This window comes from Myotis brandtii, unplaced genomic scaffold (genome assembly GCF_000412655.1).
Source record: "Myotis brandtii unplaced genomic scaffold, ASM41265v1 scaffold1920, whole genome shotgun sequence".
Lineage (NCBI taxonomy): Eukaryota > Metazoa > Chordata > Mammalia > Chiroptera > Vespertilionidae > Myotis > Myotis brandtii.
In genome coordinates, this window is record NW_005357160.1 from 146933 (window position 1) to 160518 (window position 13586).

The 13586-nt window shown below is 41.4% G+C and overlaps 1 protein-coding gene across 8 annotated transcripts in view; it reads right to left on the bottom strand.

Moving 5' to 3' along the window:
• UXS1 (UDP-glucuronate decarboxylase 1) overlaps nucleotides 1-13586 on the bottom strand; it is a 94980-nt gene that overhangs the window by 69958 nt on the left and 11436 nt on the right. For 2 of the 8 annotated variants that reach the window (XM_005864881.2, XM_014538525.1), the window contains exons 2-4: nucleotides 5589-5616; nucleotides 4235-4283; nucleotides 2850-2893 (exon numbers count right to left, since the gene is read on the bottom strand). In XM_005864881.2, coding sequence (XP_005864943.1) covers nucleotides 2850-2893; nucleotides 4235-4283; nucleotides 5589-5593 — 98 coding nt within the window. In that variant the 5' untranslated portion in view covers nucleotides 5594-5616. Of the gene's footprint in view, nucleotides 1-2849; nucleotides 2894-4234; nucleotides 4299-5588; nucleotides 5617-7160; nucleotides 7293-9122; nucleotides 9151-10057; nucleotides 10063-13586 lie in introns of those variants that run through there. The other 6 variants (XM_014538530.1, XM_014538529.1, XM_014538527.1 and 3 more) reach the window with 6 other exon arrangements.

Sequence of the window (13586 nt, forward strand, 5' to 3'; positions counted from 1 at the left end):
GGTCAGTGGGCATCATAGCGACCAGTCATTCTGCCGGTCCTTCAGCCATTCCGTCGATTTGCATATTAGGCTTTTATTATATAGGATTAGGGGCCCGGTGCACGAAGATTTGTGTACGGGGGGGAGAGGGGTGGAGGGGTCCCTCAGCCCGACCTGCACCCTCTCCAATCTGGGAGCCCTCAGGGGAGCCCTCTCCAATCCGGGAGTTTCTGTCTGTCTTTGCAATCATATGAGCGAATTGTCTGAGACCCCCAACTCAGTTTCATTTGTTGCTCACAGAATAATAGGGGCATTTTTTTTCTTTGCTTCATTGGTGGAGATTTCCTGGAAGTTTTAGGATATCTTCCCTTTAATTTTTCCTAGACACTCTGATTTTACTTGTCTCTCACCTTTGCTTTCCCTCCATCCCACACCGCAACAGTAACTTGCTCCAGGCTCACTTTGCTCTAGTGTCTAGGAGATCCGTTTGCCACCAGAACTACGATTCCCAGCATTCCTGGTGCTCCCCGCGCTCTGGGCTTCTGCTTCTGGTTCTGGGGCTGCCATCAGAACTACTATCCCCAGAATTCCTGGTGCTCCCCGCGCTAGGAGCGACCGAGGGAGCCACGGCCCCCCAAGCTGCTGGCTCTCCCACTTCTTCTCTCCACTCAGTGCCTGTGCATGCAAATTAACCCACCATCTTTGTCAGGTTAATTTGCATATTCACTGATTGGCTGGTGAGCATAGCAAAGGGACGGTCAATTTACATGTTTCTCTTTTATTATATAGGAGATATATAATCCTCACCCAAGGATATTTTTTCCACCGATTTCCAGAGAGAGTGGGAGGGAGGAGAGGAGGGGGAGAGAGAGAAAGAGAAACACTGATGTGAGAGAGATAACATCAATTGCTTGCCTACCGCACACACCCCTACAGGGGCTGGGGAACCTACAACCGAATTACGTATCCTTGACCTGGAATCGAACCCATGATGCTACTATCTGCAGGTTGACACTCTAACCACTGAGTAAAACCAGCCAGTGCTACAGAGAATACTTTGATGGTTGCTAGATGAGAGGGAAGTTAGGGGGACTGGGTGAAAAGGTGAAGAGATTAAGAAGTACAAATTGGTTGTTACAGACTAGTCATGGGAATGTAAAGTATAGCATAAGGAATATAGTCAATAATCTAATAACTTTGTATTATCTATTGGGATGTAACATTTATTAGGATGATCACTTAGTAAATTATATAATGCCTAATTACTGGGATGTAAATATGAAACATATAATAATGTACATGTAATTAAAACATTAAAATTTATTTAAAATAAAATAAAAGCAGTAGTTCTTAAGTCTACCAGACCTGAGGCCCTGAACCTTCGCTTTCCTGTTGAAGTGCTTGGTTCATCAGCCGCTCGTTTCATTGTGAATTTTCAGAATTTTTTCACGTCAAATCACACAAAGTCAATTCAAACACATGGGGGCAGACATTTGCAATGGCTAACCATGAGGTTTGACCACGATTGGTTGGTTTTTAGTTTGTGACGTGACGCATTTTCACGTACTAGGCAAAGTACCGAAAATTAGGTACAGCGGTATAGCGGCAGATTCGGAAATTACCAAAAAATCAGTACAGCGGTCTGGTAGGGTTAATGACAAAAGAAAAAAAAGTTTAGAAAACACTGCATCCAAATTTTAGAGTAAAAATTTACCATGTCATGTAAAGGTTCTTGTCTTGACAGTGCCTTACATTTTTCATACTACAGAATTAATTACTCGGTTGAGATAAATCCTATATAATAAAAGCCTAGGTGGCGCCATGCGACATCATCACAAGATGGCCATCCCCACATCGTCACAAGATGGTCACCAAAAGATGGCCGACAGGGGAGGGCAGTTGTGGGCAATCAGGCCAGCAGGGGAGGGCAGTTGAGTGTGACCAGACCAGCAGGGGAGGGCAGTCAGGGGCGACTAGGCCAGCAGGGGAGGGCAGTTGGGTTGACCAGGCCTGCAGGGGAGGGCAGTTAAGGACAACCAGGCCAGCAGGGTAGGGCAGTGGGGGCAACCGGGCCTGCAGGGGAGGGCAGATGGGGGCGATCGGGCTGGCAGGGGAGCAGTTAGGCATCAATCAGTCCTGCAGGGGAACGGTTAGGGGGCGATCAGGTAGGCAGGCAGGCGAGCAGTTAGGAGCCAGCAGTCCCGGATTGTGAGAGGGATGTCTGACTGGGATCGGGCCTAATCTGGCAGTCAGACATAACCCAAGGGGTCCCAGATTGGAGAGGGTGCAGGCTGGGCTGAGGGACATACTCCCACCCCGTGCACGAATTTCGTGTACCGGGCCTCTAGTGTATGTGTGTATGTATGTGTGTGTGTGTGTGTGTGTGTGTGTATGATACTGACCTTCTAAAATCAATCGTAAAGATATAAGCATTTTCCTAAATGCAAAACAAAAATCATACATACCTTTTTTCCAAATCTCTTATTTTCTCTCTAAGTGGTTCAACAATCTAAAATAAAAATAACCAGTATCAGCAAAAACAGGGCTTTACCACTTTCACCTTGCTCTGATGTTCCAGATAGGTATGACATAATGCAAAACAGATTTTAAATTCCTCCTACAATGCACTTCCAGTTTGAAATTAAGTTATACCTCTTCAATCACAATTCCAGAATCAAGATAATAAGTTGCACACTGGAACCCTTACTCCACAGATGCATAAGTCTCTGAGGAAATTAACCTTTTTACTTTCCTACCTTACTATGAACAATATTAAATGTGTGTGTGTGTGTGTGTATGATACTGACCTTCTAAAATCAATCGTAAAGATATAAGCATTTTCCTAAATGCAAAACAAAAATCATACATACCTTTTTTCCAAATCTCTTATTTTCTCTCTAAGTGGTTCAACAATCTAAAATAAAAATAACCAGTATCAGCAAAAACAGGGCTTTACCACTTTCACCTTGCTCTGATGTTCCAGATAGGTATGACATAATGCAAAACAGATTTTAAATTCCTCCTACAATGCACTTCCAGTTTGAAATTAAGTTATACCTCTTCAATCACAATTCCAGAATCAAGATAATAAGTTGCACACTGGAACCCTTACTCCACAGATGCATAAGTCTCTGAGGAAATTAACCTTTTTACTTTCCTACCTTACTATGAACAATATTAAAGGTGGTTCAGGCTCATAAAAATAGGCAGTTCAATACTACTGGTGTATTTTCAGGAACTAAAAATCCCCTAGTTGCTGCCCACAAAAGCGTATCATCTTGCTTCTGCATGTTATCTCTAGGGAACCAGCTCTAACACAGAAATCACAGGCCATAAGTCAATCCCTATCTGTGTTAACACCTTGAGCATGAACAGAACAACAAGGCAACCCAAGGGCTTCCCCAGGAATTCAGCATCTGGCTTCAAATGAAAACGAGGAACTCCTCATCCCTTCCCAGGCCCATGTTACAATAGTATATTCATATCTACATTTATTTGACTAAAACATAAGCAATTACTTAAAAATATAAGGTATATTATCAACTAAAGGAACTAGCTTTCAGTGAGGGAGGTCTGTGACTTCTCTGTCTGCACCTACGGACACTCTTTATGTTCCCCGAGTCCTAGCATCTCAGGCAGATCTTTTTCCTTTCAGCATCTGCTCAGGTGAATGGATGCTGGCACCGGCCTCCATCCCTCACACAGGTAATCACTTCCCTTTCTCTAAGAATTTCTGGAAAGGCGCACCAAAAAGTCACAGAAAAGTTTAAACTCATTTTGCCTTTAAGATAGAATGTGTTTTAATAGAGCATGCCTTTATAAAATGGACAAAAACTGACACAAAGATATATCTTCAGCATAACAATATTAAGTCTCCTATTAAATAAGGGATTTTTTTTTTAAATCCTCACTCAAGGACATGCTTAGAAAGGGTGGGGGGCAGCAAGGAGAGAGAAACACCCATCTGAGAGAGAAACTTTCAGTTGCTTTCTGTACGTGCCCCAACTGAGGATCGAACCCACAACCCAGGTATGTACCCTGAGACTAGAAATCGAACCAGCAACCTTTCAGTGCACAGATGACACTCAACCAACTGAGCCACTCTAGCTGGGCAGGGATCATTTTTTGATAAATGGTCTCAAAATCATAGATCAGCATCAAGTTGTGACAATAAAGATACTAGCACAAGCAAAAGAACTGAAGTAGATAAATATATAGAAAAAAACAGAAGCAAAATATGGAAGAGACTACTAACCTCTTCAATCTTCCGTTCAAGTTTCATTTCACCATTTTCCTGGATAGACCTGTTGAGTAGAAAGCTACAAAACTGAGATCAATTGAAAGGCTTTATGACTTCAAGAGTTATTTCTGAACAAATGTCCACAACACAAACCAAAGTCTGAGACCTCCTCTCTCTCCTTTCCAAACATCAGTCATACTAGAGGACCGGTGCATGAATTCATGCACGGGTGTGGTCCCTCGGGCAGGCCAGGGGGAGGGGCCATGGGAGGTTGGCTGTCCAGGGGGTGGGACCCTGGGAGGTTTGCCAGCAGGCCGGGGGGAGGGACTGTGGGAGGTTGGCTGGCCGTGGGAGATTGACTGTGGTAGCGCACTGACTACCAGGGGTCATCTCCAGCGTTGAGCGTCTGCCCCCTGGTGATCAGTGCGCATCATAGCAACCAGTCAACCGGTTGTTTGCTCGCTTAGGCTTTTATATATATAGAAAATGAGCCAATTCCCTCCTGAAGGGGGTGCAATAGAGAAAAATAAGTCAACCAGGGAGAGGAAATCTAAATCCATCTCACACATTCACTACTGCCTTAGCATTGTTTCTATGAAATAAAATAATCTCACTTTCACATTATACCCAACAAGGGATTTTAAAGCAGGAGGTGTGTCTCTACAGGAGTACAAGCCTGACTTTTGGGCTTCCTGGGGATTTAATACCAAATGGAGTTTTTCCAAGGAAATAAACAGAACTCCTTTAAATGGGGGCAGAACACCTCACCTAGCCACACACAGAAGCCTTTGTCAGGAAACATACAAGCCCTGGTGGCAGGAATTAGCTCAACAAGGCCCCGCCTTGAAAATCAACCCAATACGAAAAGCCTGGTGGGGGCATAGCAGTATTAAACTTCCAGATCCAGTTCAATCACTACATCATGATTGCTTTCTTAATTTAGTTCTACTACCAAGAAAAACAACGTGGAGCAATTTTTTTTTAAATAAAACTATACTAACAGCACCAAATTTGTTTTTACAATGAACACTTATTACATTTTGATGACTTTTTTAAAATTGACACAAGGATTTCACTTTTATAAGTGTCCTTCCTGCCTTAGTTAGCAATACAAATAATGCACAGTGAGGCCAGAAGATTCCTGGGGAAGGACAGGTGGTCTCAGCATCCACGTGGCCTGATCCTTGGGGCCAGGGACCAGCTGCATTCCTCGAGAAGATCCACAGAAGACAAGATACAGCCCAGATGTGTGAATAGAAAAATACTCGGCTTCATTTTTAAAATTAAATCCAATTAAGCCATATCATCAATGGTATATATGTAACAACTGAAATGTGTCTACAAAACCCAAATTATTAAAATCAATTACCTCATATTAACGTAGTTGCCCCAAACAGCTGTAAGAGAAAGAAGAAAAAGACAATATTTAAGTTCATGACATTCATGAATATCAATAAATACAATTTTAATTTTTAACCAATGTTTTAAAGTTCAGTAAGTAAACCAAATTATAGATCATGATGACATTATAATGTACACTTTTAAAATATTAAGTCCAACTAAAAAGTAAGTGAAGCCCTAACTGGTTTGGCTCAGTGGATAGAGCATCGGCCTGTGGACTGAAGGGTCCCCGGTTTGATTCCAGTCAAGGGCACATGACTGGGTTGCGGGCTCAATCCCCAGTGGGGGACGAACAGAAGGCAGCCAATCAATGATTCTCTCTCATCATTGATGTTTCTATCTCTCTCCCTCTCCCTTCCTCTCTGAAATCAATAAAAATATATATTTTTTAAAAAGTAAGTGAAAACATGATCCCATATATCCCCCTAATTTTGGGATATCTCATTTGGGGTTCGGCATTCAATAGCACCGAGCTAGTCACAAGGATCAAGGACCACATGCCTGAAAAACACAGCGGGTTCAGCCCAAACACTTCCTTTAAGTATTGATGAGAACAAAATCCAGAGAAGTTAAGTAATGGCCTGATGTTGTGCCTTAATTTCAACTAGAGCGGCGGTTCTCAACCTGTGGGTCGCGACCCCTTTGGGGGTCGAACGACCCTTTTACAGGGGTCGCTTAAGACCATCAGAAAACACATATATAATTACATATTGTTTTTGTGATTAATCACTATGCTTTAATTATGTTCAATTTGTAACAATGAAATTGGGGGTCACCACAACATGAGGAACTGTATTAAAGGGTCGCGGCATTAGGAAGGTTGAGAACCACTGAACTAGAGTAATCCATCCTTTCTCAGCACCTATCCCATCTCCCTTAGACTGCAGTGTCTGGGCTACTGGGCTGCCTCCTTGATTAAAGACACCTGTAGAGAGGGTTACCGTGTCTACAGCTGGTGGTCAGCAAATGTGCATAAATCAGTGGGGTACAACAGCAAAATTTCACCATAGATAACTTTGAGAAATAATACTGGACCATGAACGAGCACTTCAAGTTAGTGAACAGAGGGTTACACCATACAGAAACCTTCACCACGAATGAGTAGTCCTAAGTTATTATACACACTCAGCCCTTATTTGGTCACTCCCTAAATGCTGAACAACTCCCAAGGACCAAGGGCTTGAGAAAGAAGGAGAGCAAATAACAAACATCCTCCCCATTCCACCTTCCCCAACTTGAGAAAGCCTTGAGGTTAGAGCTAATCCTAGGCATCTTCTGATTGCTACTCTCTGGTACCTAGTAGGGTCTTAATTCATGTTTATTGAATAGAACTGTGTCCAAAATCATGCCCCTATTAAGAAACACACACTGTTAACACATTGTGGACCAGTAGTTTTATTGCTAGCTTTACCCAGTGGCCAGATAAGTTTCTATTGAACGAGTACAAAAAACGTTTTACATAAATGTTAAAGGCACACTTTAAATTTAAATACCCATTGCATTTTGAAATTACTTATTACATATTCTCACAAGCTAATATCTTTTTAAAGTATGATACTTTGCAAAACACTGTGTAACATGAAGTGAGAATTCTCGTGATCCGTCTGCAATGTGTTAAGAAGGGACAAGTTGATCCCATCAAATCATATACTTCTTCAAGTAGAGGAGGAAACTATGACAGAAAAGATATTAATAAACTAACTAAATAAAAAGTGGCAAGTGAGCAAGAAATAGGAGAAATTAAAATGAATCGGTACAATATTCACTATTCCTCAAAAAAGCAGAGACTATTTATACTGTTTATATCTTTGGACCATGTGATTTTCTTTTGAGTATTATCCTCAAGCCATGAGTATACATACAGGAAAGCTCCCTTCACAAATCATGGCCTTATTTATAATTAAAAAAAAAAAAAACAGAGGGATAAACCAAAATATCTGACAATTGGGAAGCTGCTATCTAAATTATACCACTATCCAATGAAAACAGAAAGCCATTAAATAGGACCAGAAAACTATATTGTAACATGAGAATACAGTTATGATAGTGTCAGAGGGAAAAATATATGAAGTATGACTTCTGCTATTAAAAAACACATGGAAAAAGAAGTGTGAAAATGCCAAAACACTTGAGTTTAAATAGTGAGGTGAAGAGAGACCTCCTGCGCCATGCCTCCCCACCCGGGCTCCAGGATCCAGTGCTTGAGGACCTAGTGCTGTGAGTGCAAGCCAGAGGGACCCCACACTCCTTCCTGCCCAGGTGCCAGGGCCGTACTGAAATTGCGAGCCAGAGGTTCCTAGGGCACAACCCTGCCTCAGGCACCACAGCCCATGCATGCCAGAGGGCTCTGGAACCTCACAGGAAGTTACATACCAGAAGAACTGTGCACACACTCCTGCCGACCCCAAGTATCTGCAGCAGACAACACCCAATTTGAACAGCAATTGGAAAAAAAAATTTAAAAAGCAAGAGGAGAGTTTAAGGAAGCTTTGGAACAACATGAAACAAAGCAACATCCACATAATAGGGGTGCCAGAAGGAGTAGAAGCTGAGCAAGGAATAGAAAACCTGCTTGAAGAAATAATGACACAAAACTTCCCTGACTTGTGGAACAAAAAAGTCATACAAGCACAGAGAGTCCCAAACAAGAGGAACCCAGAAAGACCCACACCAAGACACTCTGTAATTACAATGGAAAACATTAACAACAAAGAATCTCAAGGGCGGCAAGAGAGACAGAAAGGTACTTACAAGGGCTCCGTCATTAGACTATCGGCTGATTTTTCAACAGAAACACATCAGGCCAGAAGGGAATGGAATGAAGTATACAAAGTAATTAAAAGCAAGGGAACTATTACCCCTTTAGACAAAAAAGTTTAAGGGAGTTTATTACCACCAAACCAGCAATGCCAGAAATTCTAAAGGGATTGGTGTAAGAAAAAGGAATAGAAAGATAAGGAGAAATACAGACATAAAGAATAAAAATGGCAACAAACAAGTACCTATCCATAATAACCTTAAATGTAAATGGATTAAATGTTCCAATCAAAAGGCATAGGATGGCTGAATAGATAAGAAAACATGACCCATTTATATGCTGTCTGCAAGAGACCCACTTCAGAACAAAGGACTCACACAGACTGAAAGTGAAGGGATGGAAAATTTTTTTCAAGTAAATGGAAATGGAAAAAAAAAAAAAACTAGCGTAGCAATACTTATATCTGACAAAATAGACCTCAAAGTGAAGGCCATAACAAGAGATAAGGAAGGCCACTTCATAATACTAAAGGGATTGATACAACAAGAGGATATAAGTCTGGTAAACATATATGCACCCAAAACAGGAGCACTCAAATATATAAAAAAAACTTCTGGAAGATTATCAAAGGAGAGATGGACAGCAATACAATCATAATAGGGGACTTTAATACCCCAATAACACAACTTGGTAAATCTTTTAGACAAAAATTCAACAAAGAAACAGCAATCCTAAATGACTCACTTGATCAGATGGAACTAATTGACATCTTCGGAACATTTCACCCCAAAGGCATGGAATATACATTCTTCTCACATGCACATGGGACATTTTCAAAGATAGGCCACATATAAGGACACAGGCTAAGTCTCTACAAATTCAAGAAGAATGAAATTATATCAAGCATCTTCTCGGATCACAATGGCATAAAATTAGAAATCAACTACAATAAAAACACTCAAAAACAATCAAACACATGGAGGCTAAACAGCATGCTATAAAACAATGAATGGGTTACCAAAGAGACCAAAGAAGAAATAAAAACATACTGGAAACAAATGACAATGAAAACACAACAATCCAAAATCTATAGGACACAGTGAAAGCAGTCCTGAGAGGGAAGTTCATAGCACTACAAGCCTACCTAAAAAAAACCCCACACACAAACACAAGAAAAACTGGTAATAAATTATATAAACCTACAACATAAAGAGTTAGAAATAGAGCAACAAGAAAAGCCCAGAGTAAGTAGAAGGAATACCAGAGCAGAAATAAATGGCATAGAGACCAAAAAACAAACAAACAAAAACAAAAGATCAACAGAACCAGAGATGGTTCATTAAAAGGGTAAACAAGATTGATGAACCTCTAGCCAGGCTCACCAAGAAACAAAGAGAGAGGACCCAAATAAACAAAATCAGAAATGAAAGAGGTGAAGTTAACAACCAGCCCCACAGAAATACAAAGGATTATTTAAAAAAAAAAATACTACGAACATCTATATTCCAACAAACTGGAGAACCTAGATGAAATAGACATATTTCTAGAAAAATACAATCTTCCAAAACTCAATCAGGAAGAATAAAAAAAAACTAGAACAGGCCAATAACTACTGATGAAATTGAAGCAGTAATCAAAAAAACTTCCAGCAAACTAAACCCTGGTCCAGACAGCTTCACAGAGGAATTTACCCAATATTCAAAAAAGAACTGACATTTACGCACCTCAGACTATTACAAAAAGTTCAAGAGGAATGAACACTTCCAAGCTCTTTCTATGAAGCCAGCATTACTCTAATCTCAAAACCATATAAGGACCCTACAAAGAAAGAGAATTATAGACCAGTATCCCTGATGAACATAGATGCTAAAATCCTTACCAAAATATTAGGAAATTGCATACAGCAATATATTAAAAAGATTATACACCATTACCAAGTGGGATTTATTCTGGGGATGCAAAGCTGGTACAATACGCACAAATCAATAAACGTGATACATCACATAAACAAACTGAAAGACAAAAATCACATGATCATATCAATTGATGCAGAAAAGGATTTGACAAAATCCAAAACCCTTTTTTGGTAAAAACTCTCAGCAAAGTGGGAATAGAGGGATCATACTTCAACATAATAAAAGCCTTATGTGACAAACCACAGCCAACATCATACTCAATGAGCAAAAACTAAAACCATTTTCCCTAAGAACAGGAAAAAAAACAGGGATGCCCACTTTCATCACTCCTGTTCGACACAGTACTAGAAGTGCTAGCCATATCAATTGAACAAGAAATAAAAGGCATCCAAATTGAAAAAGAAGAAGTAAAACTATCATTATTCATAGATGGTATGATATTATACGGTATAAATAGAGAGAACTTCTTCTATGTTTTGGGTTCAGAATTTGACAGAGGCATTCTGCTCTGAACCCGTGCGCAATAAAGATAACTCCTAACTAACTGGCTCATTAAGGCGTCTTGTTTAGCTCGCTGATTTGTGATATAACATTTGGGGGCCCCAGTGAGATAAGAGACAGGTGCCTACCGGCACCTGGTCTGGGTCACCTGGGACGGACAGCCTCCCCTGCCTGGCTGCCAGGCCCTAAGGATCTCTATGGGATGTACCACCTGATGAAGTTCCAGGGCCCCAGGGACGCTTTTCTGAGGTCGTGACAGCCAGACAAGGGACACCTGACATACCCCTGCATTCTTTTGGAGTCATCGGAAAAAGCCTCCGGCGATGAGCAAATTCAAATTCAATTAAGAAATTTTGAGTTCACTTTTCTGTCTGTTTGACTAGTCATCTTGCTACTGAGAGAAGGACTGGACGCAGTCTTAACTTCTCCGGTAGGTTCTCACCGAGACGTTAGTTGAGAATTATGTCCTAGGGCGTGGGTTCGGGGGGTGGGGGGCCACGTCTGTTTCTGTTAGGCCCCCACAACTGTTTCTATCAGGGGAGTTGTGCAGTGTTCCAGTTATCTGCTCAGCTCCCAAGAGAACCTGTCCTGGGGGTGTGAGTGCCAAGGGTACCCCCACGTCCATCAGGGGAGTTGGACAGTGTTCCGGTTATCTGCTCAGCTCCCAAGAGTGCTTGTCTACTGAAAGAGTGCGAGTATGGATGTTTGTCTGTCTGTCTCGGCATAATTATCTGTTCATTAACTGGTTTATAAATAGAAGTGTGAGAGCCTGCGTAAAAGCGAAAGCTACTTTGATTTATTCTGTACTTCTGTTGACTCCTCTGCCTCATATGTTTGATTTATTTAAGGCTGAACTCCATGACAAACTGCAAAACTCCTAAGCAGCGCTGCTGAGATTTATTTTTCTCAGGGACGTTTGCTCTCTGTCAAGGAGGGAATCAGCCCGCTAATAAAATTTCTGCTAATAAAATTTCTATCTATGTTTTCATAGTAGGGGCTTTGGTTTGCTCTTCACTGATGTGTGATTTGGCTGTATTAGGTTAAAAATTTTGGAATTCTGGGGTCAATTTAAAGGTATAAAATTGTAAAGGGTGTAGCCCAGAGAAGGTTAAAACAAAGGCCGGCTAGGTTCCAAGATTGCTTTTAAGAAAAAGCAAGAGAAAAGACTTTCAAGTTAACTATTTGCAACAAAGTAGTAAAAAGCTATAAAACTGTTTTCTTATCTCCTCTGGTGGACAGAGGTTCCCAAGGACAGAAAGAGAGGCAGGACTTGCTAAACTCGGCAGGGCGGAGATATTTACAGGGCCTTACCCCTGCCTGTGACGTCATTGGTGGACGGAGGTTCCCAAGGACAGAAAGAGAGGCAGGACTTGATATTTACAGGGCCTTACCCCTGCCTGTGACGTCATAGTCCCACACAGGCCAGCCGAAGCGGAACTAAGACTTGTTGGGTTAAGATTAATACATTTTCTCATGCCTTGTGAAAGGCAAGAGAGAAAGACTGCCAGATTTTTGATAATTAACTGCTTTGTGGGCTGCCTTTTTCGGCCCTTTAGCAAGCAGAGAATCATGTAGTCCCGAGACCTGTGACCTTCCTGATAGATTTACAGTGGGTCTCTATTAGGGACAGCATCTGCTCTGACTAGGGGAGGAAGAGAGCCGAACTGCTCCAGAGCAGGTGTGAGATAGGATAGTAAGCTCTCAGCCTGCTGAGATAGAGAAGCCCTAGGCTAGGGATTGGGGGATAGTCGGAGAGATAAAAAGTAGTAAGGAGGAGGATTTGAGAACATCTGGGGGCTTAGAATAAAGAAGGGAAAATCTGTAAGGGAAAGCAACTGTTACAGAGAGAAGAATGTGTCCTTAAATGTAAAAAGTCTAAATATACAGGATCTCAGACCTTGTTTCCCCTGCTAAGGACAGAGTAAATGGTTAATGCAGAAAGGGGGAGCATCGGTGGGGAGAGCAGGGAGAGATAAGTTTTTGTAGATTTTTACTGGCTGGTTTCTTCAAGTCCACAAGTTTTCTGCAAAGCACAATAAATCTTCCTCTGCCCCATTTTCTTCTCTTTAACCCTCCAATACACATAGAGAAAATCTCATTGTCAAGCCAGATTGAAAAAAGTTTGCCTCCAAGCATGGCAGGGTGGGGCTACTGGGTACTTCTTGGGCAGCGTTGGAATGTTCAAGCAGAGAAATTTTGGGATATAGTATTTTATTGGCCAGATTAAAAAGGGTTAATTCTATAGTCAGAAAAAAAAGGCCAGTACAGGTTACTGAAGATATAGCAGGAATAAAAAGAATGTTAGAAAGACTAAGGCATATTTATGCATTTTTGAAGGACAAAGAAAGAAGGTTTAAAGGCTAATTTAAAAGTATGACATTTGTAAAGGTTATCCTATTTAATAAAAGAGAAACATGGTAATTAGCCGTACCTCCGCTACCCTTCCCATTGGCTAATCAGGGCGATATGCAAATTAACTGCCAGCCAAGATGGCGGCCAGCAGCCAGGCAGCTTGAAGCGAACATGAGGCTTGCTTGCTTCAGTGACGGAGGAAGCCAATGTTCCCTGCCTTCCGCTGCCGGCCTCTGAGCTTGCAGTTTGAAACATTGTTACAAATATAGAAGCTAAACAAAACCCCAGAAACCTGCTTTCAGCCAGCCGGGATCTCAGAGCTGGAGTTGAAACAGTGTTTCGATTATAGAACCCAAACAAACCAGATACCGGCTTTCAGCAGCCGAGGCCTAAGAGCTGGAGCCAAGCCTCAGAGCTAAAGCTGGCCCAGAATAAAAAA